Raw genomic sequence first — 15,990 nt, 5'->3', positions numbered from 1 at the left:
GGTGCCACCCAATCACACCTCCTCCCTGGGGTGCCAACCCAATCACACCTCCTCCCCCTGGTGCCACCCAATCACACCTCCCTGCGGTGCCACCCAATCACACCTCCTCCCCCTGGTGCCACCCAATCACACCTCCTCCCTGCGGTGCCACCCAATCACACCTCCTCCTCCAGGTGCCACCCAATCACACCTCCTCCCTGCGGTGCCACCCAATCACACCTCCTCCCCCTGGTGCCACCCAATCACACCTCCTCCCTGGGGTGCCACTCAATCACACCTCCTCTCCCAGGTGCCACCCAATCACACCTCCTCCCTGGGGTGCCACCCAATCACACCTCCTCCCCCAGGTGCCACCCAATCACACCTCCTCCCTGGGGTGCCACCCAATCACACCTCCTCCCCCTGGTGCCACCCAATCACACCTCCTCCCCCAGGTGCCACCCAATCACACCTCCTCCCCCTGGTGCCACCCAATCACATCTCCCTGGGGTGCCACCCAATCATGCCCCACCCTGCTGTCGTCCAATCACGCGCCTCCCTTTGCCACTACCCAGTCATGCCCCGCCCCCCAGCCCAAGGGACAGCTAATCGCCTCCAACGTGGCACCGCCCAATGGAGCCGGGGGGGGGCATGGCCACTCTAGCCTCCCTTCCCGGGACTCTATGGTGCAGAGTCGCGCTTCCCAGCCTCTCTATGGCTGGGCCCCGGGCCCCGCCTCCTCCTCAGTGCGCGCGCGCGCGGGGGAGCGTTTGCGACCTTCCCCGCGAGCCCCTCCCCTCCCCCTTGGCGTTTGCGGCAGCGCTCGGCGCCGGGGCGGTTGGGCGCGCGCGGTTGCTAGGGTCGCTTTACGGCCCGGCGATGGCGGAGGGAGAGCGGGCGGAGCAGAGCGGAGGCCCCGGGCGGACCCCCCGGGAGGGGGAGGCAGGGGCGCCGGAGCGGGCGGAGACCCTCAAGTGCCAGGCCAACGAGTACTTCAAAGGTAGCGGGGGGCTGCCACATAGGGAGCCATGGGCGGGAAGCGGTGGGGGGAGGGGCTGCCAGATAGGGAGCTATGGGGGGGAGGGGCTGCCACATAGGGAGCCATGGGCGGGAAGCGGTGGGGGGAGGGGCTGCCAGATAGGGAGCCATGGGGGGGAGGGGCTGCCACATAGGAGCCATGGGCGGGAAGCGGTGGGGGGAGGGGCTGCCACATGGGGAGTTGTGGGGGGAGGGGCTGCCACATGGGGAGCCATTGGAGGGGGGAGTCAGGGAAGGGACCCCTAGATGGAGACCCAGAGACTATGTGGCAGGGATGACTGGGCGAGGATCCTGCCAGCTGGGAAGGGCTACCAGAGAATGAACCCTGTGGGGGCAAGCAGAGAAGATGGTAGGTAGTCAGAGGCAGCCTGGCCTAGTGGTTAGAACAGTGTGTGCTCTAGTCATGGGGTCCAAGGCCAGAAGGGACCCCTGGGAACAAGTATCCTGACCCCGCGTATTGCACAGGACAGGGAACCACCCCCAAATAATTCCTAGGGCAGATCTCTTTGAAACCCATCCCATCTTGATTTAAACCTGGGGGGTTGATTGTAGGGTGTAGTCATTAGAGCTGGGGACTGACGCCTGGTTTTTGTTCCTGGCTGTGCCACTGGCCTGTGGGGTGACCATAGACAGGAAATTTTCCTGCTCTGTGCCCCAGTTTCCCTATCTGTAAAATGGGGTTAATGATATTGACCTGCCTAGTACAGTGTTCTGAGAGCTCCTGATGAAAAGCACTAGCGAAGAGCTCAAGATTTTCATCCTCGCTATTGATTGTTGCGCTCAGGACAGAGGCCTCATGCAAGCAGTGGAGACTTGGCCCCTTTGGAACTCCGTTTGCGAGGGAAGTGGGGCAACAGGAAGGGCATTATGGCTTAAGAGCAAATGCTTTCCCCTTCTGTTGCTCTTTATTCAGGATATCCAAGTCGTTTGCAGATTTGTTAATTAGCTGCTACATCGCCCTAGGGTGAGGGAAGTGACTTATTCAGGGTCACCTAGGCAGTCTGTAGCAAAGTAGAGAGTAGAACCCAGGAGTTCCAGTGCCAAGTTCTCTCTTGTAATCACGGAGGCCTGCTCTGCACTTGAACGTTTTACTGTTACCATTATTGTGACTCAGGAAGTGATTTTTTTTTTTTGTAAATGGGGTTGTGCTGCTCTAACAGTGCTGGTACATTTGAAGTGATTCAGTTTTGATAATACTCATCATTGGGCTAGTAAATCAGAATAAAGGGGCCAAGCTAGGAAAGGGCCTCAGGATGTGTGGGTGTGGAGGGGGGATGGAGGAACAAGGTCAGCATAGTGAGCTGTTGATGGGTTAGTGTTAGAGGAGATGTTGGTCTGTCAGAGGGATTGGTTTTCTACACAGGGCGCTATTCTGGAATAGCTGTATAGTGGAATCAGTTTAAAACAAAACCAAAACCAGTGCAAACCTCATGCATGAACTCTTATTTCCATTCAAGCCAGGGTCATTTCAGCTGTTCTTAGATTGGTTACGAATCAGATTAAATTAACCAGAAGCAAGGCCCTCTTAGGTCAAGTGTCCACACAGCAGTGTGCATGGGTTTAACTACATTGGTGTAACTTTAACCAATGCAACATTTTTGTCTAGACAGATCCTTATTCCAGATTAAAATCATTCACACATTGTTATTCTGGATTCGCTGTTCTGTTTTAAATCCACATCCTCCCTTATTCTGAAGTTCTTGTGGAGATAAGTGCTTATTCTGAAAAGAGAGTGCCTTTTTCCAGAGCAGTTTGATCCCTTTTGGAACGGGCTTAGGCCAAGCCGCAGCAAGGCCCTCTTGTTCTAGGAATAGTGGGCGCACCTATGGAGTTATTCCTGGATGGCTGCTCTGCTTTAAATTTACACCCTACCTAATTCTAAAGTAACTTTCATGTGGAAACAAGTCCTGAGGTGAGGGATGTACTGTCTGATGCAACAGAGGACATATTCCCGCAGGGCTGGATAATAGCGAATGAGATGAAATAAATCAGTGGAGCAAGCTACTGGCAGGAGAAGGAAGGCCTTGCGGATGCGTGTTGCAAATAGGGTACTGGTTCCCATAGGCTCTGAAGGCTTTGGGAGTGGCCTGGCCTCTCCTGGGAGGGATGTGCAGACAAGTGATTTCTCTAGCGACTGTCTGTGCCCTGCCCTCCGGGAGTTGCCTTAAGAGACACCTGCTGTACGGTACAGTCCAAAAGCCGACATGGCCTTCTTGGAAGCGGCCCTGTGTGTGAGCTCTTTAAGGCCTCTTGTCCTTAGGCCTGAGTGTCTTGTGTCCATGGGAGTTTCTGGTAAAAAGATCCCATCTTGAGAGCCCAACTTTGAAAGCTTTCCAGCAGGAGAGAGCCTCCTTTCTTCCTTGCTCTTTGTCAGTCATTTCTTTTCACTTTAACCCTTCACTCTGCAGGCAGCCCATCTTGGAAAGCCTGGAAGCCAGGGCCCAACCCTCAGGCACCGCTTTTACCTTTAGATATAATCCCACTGAAGCAGGAGGGAGGATTGTGAAGAAATCTGCACTTCCTGTCCTGGAATGTACATAAAACTTGGCATCGCCACCCGCTAGGGGAACCAGGACATACCAGACTGAGTCGGACCCAGTGGGAGATAGTTCCGGCTTCCCATCTCTCCACAGTGGTCAGCGCTGGTAATGTGAAAGTGTTCCAGGTGCACAGTTAACTGATGAGCCTGTGCTCTTTGGTTAACATGCACAGTTACACCCAGCTCCCCCACCTCCCTGCGCTGCTGCCTCTGAATCAGAGGCAGCAGCGTGGAGGGCAGGCAGGAACTGGTGTGCACGGTTATACGATTACATAACTAACTGCATTTTAACATTCCTACTCAGCATCAGTTGTTTCCGAGGAAGATACAATGATGGAATTACCTGATCAGAAGAGAGACTTCTTCCCTCTCTGTTAGCGATTGGCTCTTGCCCTGAAACAAGAGGCTCATAGCACTTCTACAGATCTTTTGACTCCAGCCTTACCAAAGAGTGGAGAGAAAGAAGTTTTTCTATCTAGATGCTGTTCCCTGGCTTAGTGTATAGTGAGAGCGAGTGATCAGGTATGTCTGTGCAAGAGTTGCAGCCCCTTTGCACTCGCACATGCACACACACGCATGAGTTGTGAGTGCTCCCGGGTTGTTCAAAGGAGTTGCCATAAAGACTGAAGTTAAATGTGTGGTGGAAAGATGACCCAGTGATCATGGTTCTCAAGTTTAGTACTGTAGCGACTGAGATTCACACATTGTGTCTCTGTGCTAGTGGGGAAATGAGCACAGCTGTGCCTCATTGCAGGATTGTGAGAGTATGTAAACTAAAGACTGGGAAGTGCTTTGAAATCTAGGGATAAAAGGTATTACCAGGAGGAGAGGTATTACCATGTGCCAAGAGGATCAGAGCCCTAGCTTCCAAGAGGTGGCTAGTTAACGTGTAATGGTATTGTTTAGTGTTTCGGGGAGAGGAAGGGGGGAAGATGCATCATCCCATCTTAAAGGTAAAATTAAGTAATTGATTTTCAGTCCTGAAGGTATCCAGCCTCTTATGCAGGTTCGTATTTTGGGTTTGATACAACTTCAGGTCTGTGATTTGTAACAAACCTGCCACTAGGGGCTTCCTTTGCAGGCCTTTAAGCTATACAGAATTAATTTCTGGAGACTTCACTGCTACGAATGTGTCAGTGATTTCAGAGAAAAGCACAAAATCAGTCAAGGGCCTGGAGGGGCAAATTAGAGAGGGAAACTTGACTAATTTGACCAATTGACAGGTTGGGGGCGGTGCATAATTACCTAGTGGAGTCCATGGCAGAGGCTGTTACTGCAACAAGAGGGGATGAAAGAAAGCAAGGGGTGAGTATCAGGGTGAAGATTTCTGCCCTTGGCAGTTGAACTTAACAGGATCTCAACCCACGGAAGGAAAGAAAATTGTATTGGGCCTGGACAAAGTCCTGGAGTAATCACCGTAGTGAAGGGACAGCCTGTGCCCTGTAGTGGATTCAGTGGAGATCTAGAAGCTTGTGCCCTTTAGGCATGTTAGATAGTGGTTAATTCAATAGTCATGTAACATCATCAAATATGATCCGTTACACAGCTATTCGATAGTCTCTGGTGGTGGGGCCGGCAGCCAGTGTGCTTCTGGCCTCACTCCTGGGGAGCCCCCTGCCACCCTGAGGGAGGCAACAAGGGGGAGGCAGGTAGTTCAGCAGAGCAGGAAAGCGGGCTCCCCCTGCTTATCGGCTCCCGCCTCCCCAATGTTGCTGCCTCTGATAGAGAAGCAGCAGCACAGGCAGGGGGAGGGAGAAGCGACTTGTGTGCACTGATACACACAGGGAACTGGCTTGAAAGTCAGCTTCCCCCTCTGATATAGAGGCAGCAAGGGATGTGTGAGCATGTTGATAAGATTAGCTAATAAGCCCAGGCTTGTCGGTTAATCGGGTGTTCGACTACATGACGTCCCTAGTGCTCTTCACTGTTTCACTGACCTCCATGGTGATCAGTGACCTCATTTAAAAGGGGATTGCTAGGGGGATGGGAGTGCCCAGGGATGTGTCCATGCTAGGGGGATGGGAGTGCCCAGGGATGTGTCCATGCTAGGTTGCTCTGCGTGGAAGGGGATGCCAGCCAGCCAGCGAGTGTTTCAAATATAGCAGCTGCTGAATCCTGTGGGAAAGCAACAGCCAGCCAGGGCTCTGGCTGGGTGCCTAGTCCTCAGCAAGGGACACAGTCTCCAGGCTTTTCTCTAGCTCTGGGCACTCCAGGCTCTGCCAGGAATTTTGGGGGACTGTTGTGTGGTGGCTTCAGCAGGATCTCTCTGACAGAAGTGGTCGACGCATGAGATGGAGTTAGTGAGCATAGCAACCATGCTGTGTGTTGACAGCAGGCAAATGGGTGTGCTTTCTCCATATGCTGTCCCAGCCCTGTGCAGATAGTTGGTTCCGCAGGAAGGTCATGGGCTCAGATCAGTGGCAGAAAGGCTCGGCCAATTAGCGTCTCTTACGCTGATTAGGTGCACTGCGTGTATGCTTGTGACAAGGTACCAGCACATTCAACATCAACACGTTCCCTACAAAGAATCAGATATTTATGGGGTGGAGCAACTTACATATTGCCCTTCTGTGCTTCAGGACATCTGTTTGTTACCTCCCCTTTGCTCCTGTTGTCTCAGACAAAACATCCCCCTTTATCCCTTCTGTTAACCAGCATATGCTCTGTTGGGGTTGACCTAGGCTAGCTTTCTGGGATGTTTACGTGAACTTCCACCTGTCTGGGTGGTTCAGCATTAGAATAAATTGTCCAGGGAGGTTGTGGAATCTCCATTATTGGAGATACTTAAGAGCAGGTTAGACAAACGCCTGTCAGGGATGAACTAGATATTACTTATCCAAGTCCCCTGCACTCATCGCTGGTCTTAGATGATCTCTTGAGAGCCTGTGATCTCTCGGAGTATTGTGTCTTGGCCACACTAGCTGTTTCTTTGCCAAGTTCATGTGGGATGATGAACTTGTGAGCAAGCCCCGTCTTGTTGACAAAATCAGTCTTTGGCTCCTAGCGTGGCCTGGTTTTATTTACCGCGGTTCAGCTCTCAGGCCAGGAGCTCTACCAGAGAAAATCAACCTAAAAGATCCGCAGCTACAGCGACGAGAATAGCATAGCTGGAGTCGATGTATCTTAAGTCGAATTTCCGCAGCATTCCCATTGCGGGAGGTTGATGGGAGAAACTCTCCTGTTGACTTTCCTTACTCCTCGTCACCCTGTGGAGTACCCAGCAGTCGATTTAGTGGATCCTTATTAGTCCTGCTAAATCGAACCTCGGAAGATCGATTTCAAGAGCGTCGATCTTGGGGTAAGTGTAGACCTGGCCTCTGAGGTCTTGCCCCATGCTGCAGAGGCGCTCTCTCTCTGTGTTTCATTCCCCTGCTTTTTCTCATTTTGGGGGGATGTTTATCCATCATTCCAGAAAAGAATAATTCATGGACTGGAGTCCCCATTCGCAGATTCATGTCCCATCTGTCCTTTGGTCTTCACAGTCCCACATATGAGCCGTAGACAGGTATTAGTTTCCAATTTAGTTTCCATAGGGTGGGCCTGGGAATGTTAGGTCTGGACCTTTGACTGAAGGATGTAATAATATGATGGAGCATTGGAGGGACTCCCCATACCTAAAATATTTACTTTTATGGAATATGGAATAACATAAGAATACCTAGTAATCACCCACGGTTGTGTGATAAGTATCTAAACCTTGTCTATTACCACGGCTTTGTTGATAGTCAAGCCAAACCTTTTCCAGTCTGCTGCTGTCATTTTGCCATTTTCTTTGATAACGCATCCAGCAGCACTGTTCCATTAGGGACATGACGGTGACCTCCTGCACAGTCATGAGGATTAGCGTGAGTGTTCGGGCAGTAGGTTGTGAAGTGACACCCTCTGGAAGGCCCGCTAAGGTGTTTCTACCTCCTCTTGGATTCTATCTCCTCTAACGGTTGTTGAATTAGATTAGCCCTGGCTACCAGAGCACCCTCTGTGCTACTGTGTATGCAAATGTAATTGCATAATGTGGGAAATAACCTCATCATTGATGCTATCAGGAAGAATGAGTTCCGTGAATATGCTTAAGCCACTGGTTGGCCAGAGAGCATGTTTCCCGATTTGCATTGTGTTCTTTACCTTTACGCAGAACCCAGGGCAGGCTTGTTCATGCATTGGGAAATTAGACAATCCCAATGCACAAACCAAATCATTTACTCGTACCACCTCCGTGACCAGTTCTTTCTGGCCCTTTTTTGTTGGGTTAATGTCAGTAGTCGGGTAGCTGTCACACAGCTGTGCCGCAGGCCTGGCTGATTCAGAACCCATTTCTGTCACCAGGAACGCATCAGGCTAGTGTTTCCCCTAAGTGTTGTTTACTAACTTTCCTGCACCGTTGGCTTAATGTACCATTCTAAGCTTGGGTCCACCTTGGGATAATCATCCAAATTTAAATATTTTTACTCTTCCCGCTGTCCATGACTAGCACCCTGTCAGATTTAGCAAACTGTAAGAGATCTGGGGCAGTTCCTGAACCTGTGTTATAAAAGCTGTGCCACTTAAAAAGTGGGGCAGATTATGTAGCCTTTTTTGTAACAAGCTTTGTTTGATTACTTCAATTACCCCGTCTCACTACGCTGCCAGTGAAACATCATTATTTTCTAAACTATTGATCATTGAAAGGAGTGGTGGTGAGGTGTTTGGACCAGTGAGTAATCAGAAGTATGTTATCAACAGTTATTGCATGTTGGTTAAGCAACAGGCTAATATGCCCCCATGTTTTCACTGCTTTTCCTACCCCGTTGATGTTGCTGTTTGTTTTTAATTGTAGGTTTTCAATATATCCTGTATTCCATACAGGGATGCCAAGGGTGGAGCTTCCCAAGACGCCTGTGAAACTTTTTTCCCATCCCTGTTACTTTAAAGGATTTTGAAAATCCTTCCAATGCTATAACTGTACCCTAATCCCAGTCAAGTTGTTGGGGGCATTGCACGGGTGTAGCCCTACTGGTGAAATGTAATTTGTGTGGCACGTCCATCCCACATTTTCCAGGTATTCCGCGTTAGGATGTAGGGATGTGAACGACTAGTCAACTATACGATTAGCAAATGCTTATCGAATAGTTGACACACTAGTCAACTAGTTGCTTCCCCCCCACCCTTTGCTGCCTCTATCAGAAAGAGGCAGCAAGGAGCGGGGGAGAGAAGGGGTCTGGCAACACCGTGTGGAATCTGAGGCCAGACCCCAGACTCCTCGCGGCATTTCAAAGCAGCAGTGCCACATGGAGCCCAGGGTCAGCTGAGGACTCTGAGTCCCCAGCTGACCCTGGGCTCCGTGTGGTGCTGCCACTTTGAAATGCCACGGGAAGTGCTGGGCCAGCGGAGGATTGCTTAAGTCCCCCGCTGGCCCATGCTCCCCACAATGCTTTCGCCTATGAAGTGCTTCTGCCTTCAAAGGCGGAGGCGCCCTTAGGGACTGATCAAATAGTCAATGCAAATTGCCAGTTAATCTAAATTTAACATCCCAGGTAGGAAGATGCCCAATTCGGGCCATGTTTGCAAATGTGGGCATTCTGCTGACAGAGCAGTGCTAGTGGTAGAGTAAGTTGTGGCGATAAGGTCAGTAACATGGTTGGATGTGTCAGTAACAACCGCACATGATACATACGTTCGCTAATGCCTGGCGCCGTTACCCAGTTCCCGTCCATGAGGCCTTCTTCCAACTGGAGATAATGAATGCAAATGGATGCAATGCATGTACCCTCTACCGCAGAGATTCTCCAACTTCATTGGATTGCAAGCCTATCTGACAACCAAAATTACTGCACGACTCCGGGAGGAGGAGATTGAAGCCCGATCCCCACTGTCTTGTTTGGAGGGGGAGCTAAAACCCAAGCCCCACTGATGTGTGTAGGAAGGCCAAAGCCAAAGGCTTTTAGCCCAAGTAGAGGGAGCTTGTCTAGCAAGTCTAAGCCAGGTCTTATGACTCCATTAAAATGGGGTTGTCGTGACCCTCTTTGGGGTCCCAACCCACAGTTTGAGAACCTCTGCTCTACATTGATAAAAATTACCCTGTATGTTTGAATGGTTCTTTCCATGTGGCTAATTAGTGCGCTGACAGCTTTCAGCCAATTGACTGCTCCCATGGGTCTGATCGCTTCTCGGCCTTTTGGCTGAGATCAAGTGTATTACGCAGAGTAAGGTAATCTCCCACTACTACTGCCATTGGATGTTCCACTCTTACATGTGTTATAACTGAGCTTTGCCCCTTCTCTCGCATTCCTGCCTCCTTCTCCTGAGCTCGCAGGGGGCCCATTTACAATGGGGAAGATAATTGCAGGTGTGCCTGTTTTCTGCAATAGTTCAGGTTCTGTTCAGGCTCGATCACAGTTTGACATGATCCTTGATTCTTTCCTTATAATCAGCCCTCTTTCAGTTCCCCAATGAACATGGTTGGTTGCTTGATTGGGAACGTTCTCTGCACGGCTTAGGGCCGGAGCAGTGCAGCTCCATGCACTTGTAGGGGTAGAGTGCTGCTTGGACAGCGTAGCCTGATGGCCGTCTTCCTCCTCCTTACATTCGGAACAGTCCCTGTGGGATGAGCTTGGCTGGCTGCTTCCAGCACAGTGGGATTATTTGAAATTTCTACCTAAAGCCTCTGGTCACAAGACACGATTGGTTTATTTTTGGATGTTAGCCAGTCCCTCTTGCATGCTGGCTCACTGCCCCCGCACTCAGCACTGCTTGTATTCTGATTAATTTTGTGTCCTGGTAGGGGAACCCCCCCTTCCCAATTGCTTCTCCGTTTTTTTTTTTTAAAAGCTGTGTAATTGTAAACTATGTTTGATGGCTCTACATTGGAAAGGACGCCCTTGGTTCTATCGCAAAGGCCAGTCAGTATTCCAATCCAACCCCAAGAAAAGTTCATCCTCTCTCCTGGGATTCCCCCCCCACACACACACAGTCGAGTGTTTGGTTGGATTATCTCTCTGACCTTTGGGCTCAACATCTAGAATGTTTCTTTCCTTCTTGCTCCGTTTTCCACATTGATGGCTATTTAGTATATCACCAAACAGAACATTGTGTGTATTCCACCATATTCATGCTTTTCCAATTAACTGTCAGACAGGCTAAGACCTACTGAAATCAAAGGTGGTCATTCGGTTCCAGGGTAGTAGTATCAATGTATGGGGTGATATGGACTGTAGGTCCAAATTTAGTAACTCTCCATACCAATTTGAAAAGATTCTGTTTCATTTGCACATGGTTATCTTTTGAGAGAGTCTGTATTTAAACAAACACACAAAAAAGCCCAAGAGATGTAACACAGTTCAAGCCCAAACCTCCTTTAACAGCATGGTGTTTTTCTACCGAGGCTGGGTTCTCTCTCTTGATCAGGTACAGTAGTGGCCCCAGTTTGTTTATAATCTAATGTGGACTGAGCCATTCCCCCTCGAGGCATTTAATTTTGGGCGATGGGACAGTTTTAACCATTCGTTGGTCCCCGGCTGGATATTACTGGTTTCATCAAAGACTTGGTTCATTTTTGCTTTTCCTAACCCTAACCCAGTTTGTACTGCAGCTGGCCCATGGGCTGTGCCCAGCCAATATTTAAAGCTGTTTATCCTGCTTTTTGGGGCCAGTGCTGCAATAGCTTTCCCATCCGGGGGATAGACTCGATTTTCCCATCTAGCCATAGGCCTTCCAAACAGTGTTTCATGTGGGCTAACCCCAGCTATGGTTTGGGTGACTGCAAATTCTCATGAGCATCCCTGGGAGAACCGGATCCCAGTGTGTTCCTAGTTCATTACATAACTCACATAACCCACTTTGAAAAGCTGTATTCATTCTTTTTACTTGTCCTGCAGCCTGTGGCATGGGACGTCCAGTGGTGAGGGAATACCAGCCTGAGTTCCCATGCTTTGGTACACGTGGTCAATAAGTCCTGGCTCGTTATTAGAATTGACACAGTGAGGTAAATCCCACCTGGGAAATATTTCTCGCATTTAGGGTTGTGGTAGGGATGTAAAATGTGCTGGCCCTGCTCCCATGGAGGAGGTTTCGCTTCAGGCTCTGCAGCCAGCTTCTCCTAGAGGAGCCAGCTTGTCACCTGCTGCAGGGGTGCACCAGCCGGGTCAGGCCCGCCACAGATAGGGGCTGCTCTGGCTCACCTGGCTGAGAGGCAGCCTGAGGTGGCCCCAGGGGGCTGGAACAGCTCCCTGCCTGGGGTGAGGTGGGAGCTGCTCCAGCCCCTACTAGTTAACCATTTAATGTACATCCCTAGTTTGTGGTGACATTGCTACCTTGGTTTCTTTTGAGAAATCCTTCTGCCCCTTACTTAAAACTCCCCAACAGTGAAAAACACAAACTGGTTCTTCCTAGATGTTACAGGCAGTATCTCTCCAATATCTGCCTGTATGCCCTGGAACGGTCACTTTGAAGCTTGATGCATTTGTTTGAATGATTTTGTTCCGCATGTGTGAAGCAGCGGTATCAGTGCACTTCTGCCTTCCCTCAGCCGTGGCCAGCAGTCTACCCTTTAATTTTTTTCTGTAGTTCCCCTCCAAGAGATTCCTGTGCCCAGCCACAAATAAATGTTGCAGTTGGTGTGGAATTTCTAAAACCCAGTCGTTCTTTGGATTGGGCAAGAGTAGTTTCTTTTAAATTATTATAATAATAATTCTGTTTTGAAGGGCATTCTGGAATCCGTTGCTGTAATAAGTCATCTTTTCCTTGTGTTTTCTGCAGCATTCATTGACCTCCCTGCTTTTCTCTCTCTCATTCTTCTCTTGCATCACAATGATGGTTACAGCTGCAGGTGTGGCTTCCCACTAAGGATCCTCAATTGCTGTTTTGGCTACTGTATCTTCATGTTCGTTTCTACCACTGTAGCAATGAGGCTTTATTTAACCACTCTGATCGTTATAATTAGTTGCCAGCTTCTCTCCTCATTGCTATAGTAGCTTGTGTTTAATCTCAGACCTGTCCGTGCCGGTAAAGTTTATAATACTCCACCAGGGAATTCTAGTGCCTTTGACACAGTCCAAATTGGTTCTGATAATTATTTAGTTTGTTTTCCTTGCATCAGTTTTAGCAGTAGTATGAGTGTGGCTGCTTTTGCAAACTGTGGTCTCCCACTTATATTGAAAATACTCTTGCAAGTTGCATGTCCCTGCAAATCTCAGAACTCTTCTTCCTGATAGTATGAGCTGCAGTCCATAAACCAGATGGTTTCCCCTTTCATCTGCTCCACAGGGGCGGTTTAGAAAATAGGATGTGCTGTTACTACTTTGTGGGGTTCACAGACCTGCTCTTGGCCAGTTAGGGTCACGCCTTCCATTGAGAGTCTTTGAAAGCAACCAATTGCCCCTATTAGAACTTGTTCACAATATAGCCTTGTTTGCACTCTCATCTCCTTCAGACAGTTTTCTTGACTCACCAGTTTCTCTAAGCAAAATACAGGACTATGTAGCACTTTAAAGACTAACAAGATGGTTTATTAGATGATGAGCTTTCGTGGGCCAGACCCACTTCCTCAGATCAAATAGTGGATCTGAGGAAGTGGGTCTGGCCCACGAAAACTCATCATCTAATAAACCATCTTGTTAGTCTTTAAAGTGCTACATAGTCCTGTATTTTGTTCTAAGGCACCATGGCTTTTAAGAAGAATTGTGCTCACTCCTGCGATTGCTTGTGCTTTCTGCAATGTCCAGTAGGCAGCAAAAGCGGCTTGGTTGCATATTCCCTATTTACTTTCATGGGCTGTTAAATACCATGCTAGTGGGTTCTCCCTGTGTCCAGCAGTTTCTCCCTGTGTCCAGTGTAATCATACTGACAAGGCAGAATTTTTTGTACACTGGGAAAGATCATTATTAGGGGCAGCAAGACAGGAGCCTCTGTTAATGCTCTTTTTTAAATTTTCCCAGGTATTGCTTGCATGTCCACTGGTTTTTTTTAAGGCTCTCTTACAAAGGTCCTGCTTTTCTGCATATCCTACAATAAACACCCAACAAAAATGCGTAAGCCCTGCCATGATTCAGTGCCCATTGGCATGGGAAGGGTTACAGTACATCCCACTTATTCTTTGGCAATTGATCCACCTGCTCTATTGCGAGTAATTCCCAAGGACTGTCCCCGTTTCTTCGTAATTAGGACTTCGAAAGGTTACGTTTTAGGTCTGGTGCTTGACAGAATAGCAGCAAAGGCTGCACTAAGTTTTCACAGTCTTTTCCTGTCCCGCTTGCTGCTAAGACCCAATGCGCATGCTGCAGTGTTCGCCCGGTTTGTGAAAGTCTCTTTTTCTCATCGCCGTATGAAGTTTGGTCGGTGCATCGTCATCATAGCCGGAGGTAAAACGACACGGGGGTGCTTGAAACACACAAGGGATTTGAGACAGAGAATCTGGGATCAGGGCAAGCTCTGAGCATCATTTCTTGTGTCAAATACAGGGAAGCACTTTATTTTGGGGGGGGGGGGGGTGGTTAACAGCAGCAGCACCGGTTAAGCTGCTAATACAAGAGCCCCTCGCTTGGCTGTTTTATTTAGTTTTTGGTAATTGTCAGTCTCCATGTCCCGCCTGGATTCTTTACTGGCCAGATGGGGGCAGCAATAGATGGTTGAATAGCTTCCGCTAAGCCCTCGTTTTTCCAGTTCTGTGTCCTGGTGTAAGGATTCTTTTGCTTCTTGGGGGATCAGATCTTGTTTAATGTATTGGGGGGGAATATCTCCTTCTAATATAACTAGGGTCTGTTCTTTTCCTATGGTTAGGGGATCTTTAGCCCACCTATCTGGTATTTCAGTCCCCCATGCTTTCCATCCCTCCGGTGGGAAGAGTTGCTTTTTAGTTTGATGGCCGTAACTGCTTGTGTCGCTAGGATCAGACTGCCATCTTCAACTCCCTCCTTTATGGACATTGCCTGAGGCGTGGTCGGGAAATCTGTCATGATTTCTGGTTGGTTTACAGTTTGCCCCAATTAGATGCCAAACTCAAGAGGTAGCATCGCTGCTTCATATTGTGTATTAACCCCGATAGACCCTGTCTTGGTAGGGAATCTTTCACCAGGTAGTTTCAATATCTACCTGGAACAACTGGGATTCCGTGTCTAGAAAATGAACAAGGCCCTCTCCGACGCGCTTGTGGGGACACTTGCAAACACCCACGTTCCTGGCTTGTTGACAGACGCGTTCTGAATTGCGGGGTGGGCTGTCCATCCTTCATTTGCCAGGGCTTCGCTAAGTCTGGTTGTGAATGCAGCAGCTTCAGTTATGGGCTCCTTTCTCATAGCTTTTTCTTCCTCCTTTGGCTCTGTCGAGTATGCCTGTCTGTAACTGGGCCTGCAGCTTTTCAGCCTCTCCTCTGAGACTGACTTTTCCCTCAGCAGCACACCTGTCCCTGAAGCAGAACCACCCTCAACAGCAGTTTGGGTTGGCCCAGCTCTGCAGAGCTACACGGCTCCCATCCACCTTCCTTTTCTGCACGTCTGCCTCTGCTAACTCCGTAATTCCTCCAGCCCCAGCGTCAGGGAGTATATTCCAGACCCTCAGATTTCCTCTGGTCCAGCTGCATTCGCCATTCATTCATAGACCGCTCCTCCTGCTGCTTCCCAGCTGATTCTTCATGTCCCAACCATTCAAAGGCATGTGTCCGCTTTCGTCCTCACACCAAGCTTATACCCATTCAGCCACGCCCAAAGACCATAACTGCAACATGGTTTCCTTCAAAAACACCTGCTATGTCTCTCCACATTCTGCTGACACACGGGAGGTTTTATCCTTTCTTCCTGTTGGGCCGGGGCCTCTCCAGGGAGTTTTGCAATTCCCTGTGATGTTCCTAGGTTGGAAGATAATTTAAAATGGTTTTGAGTTACCCAAGTGATCTTTTGAGCAACAATATAATCAGCCCCAACTGTGTGGATACTCAAAGTCTAGTAGTATTAAAAAAAAAAAAAAACAATTGCTCCTCCTCCTCAATGGTTTCCCACAGCTTGTGGTTGGAAACATTTGTGTATCCTCAGCAAAATTCGTTAGCATTTTCTGATGGCTCCCATGAGAGCATTTAGTCCATTAACATTTACGTGTTAGCCTCCTTCACAGATTCCAGATATTTCCCCACTGCCCTGTTTGAACTCGTGTTCGCTTTGCACGCCTGCATACATGTGTGTTCTCTGTGTGCTGTCTCTGCTCTGCACACAGAATGACTTCAGCGGACCTCAGTGGCGCTATGTGGAAAGACCGGAGGCTAGGTTCAGTGGCAGAAAGGCTCGGCCAGGTTTATTGTCTACAAATCATGTTATCAGCATCCCATACACTGCACGGGGGCCCAGCATGCATGCTGACGGCAAGGGACCGGCACATTCAATGTCAAGTCCCTAAACCAGTACAAAGAAGGGGAACTGTGTCGATATTTATGGGATGAAACAAAACTTCTGTTACCTTCCCTTCTGTCGGACCAT

The 15,990-nt window shown here is 49.1% G+C and overlaps 1 protein-coding gene across 1 annotated transcript in view; it reads left to right on the top strand.

Moving 5' to 3' along the window:
• Nucleotides 1-756: 756 nt before the first annotated feature.
• The window catches only part of PPP5C (protein phosphatase 5 catalytic subunit), a 49,633-nt gene continuing 34,399 nt past the window's right edge, over nt 757-15,990 (top strand). The window contains exon 1 of the mRNA XM_075915268.1: nt 757-979. Coding sequence (XP_075771383.1) covers nt 859-979 — 121 coding nt within the window. The 5' untranslated portion in view covers nt 757-858. The remainder of the gene's footprint in view (nt 980-15,990) is intronic.

This window comes from Pelodiscus sinensis, unplaced genomic scaffold, assembly GCF_049634645.1.
Source record: "Pelodiscus sinensis isolate JC-2024 unplaced genomic scaffold, ASM4963464v1 ctg34, whole genome shotgun sequence".
NCBI lineage: Eukaryota > Metazoa > Chordata > Testudines > Trionychidae > Pelodiscus > Pelodiscus sinensis.
This window is presented reverse-complemented; position numbering and strand designations above follow the sequence as displayed.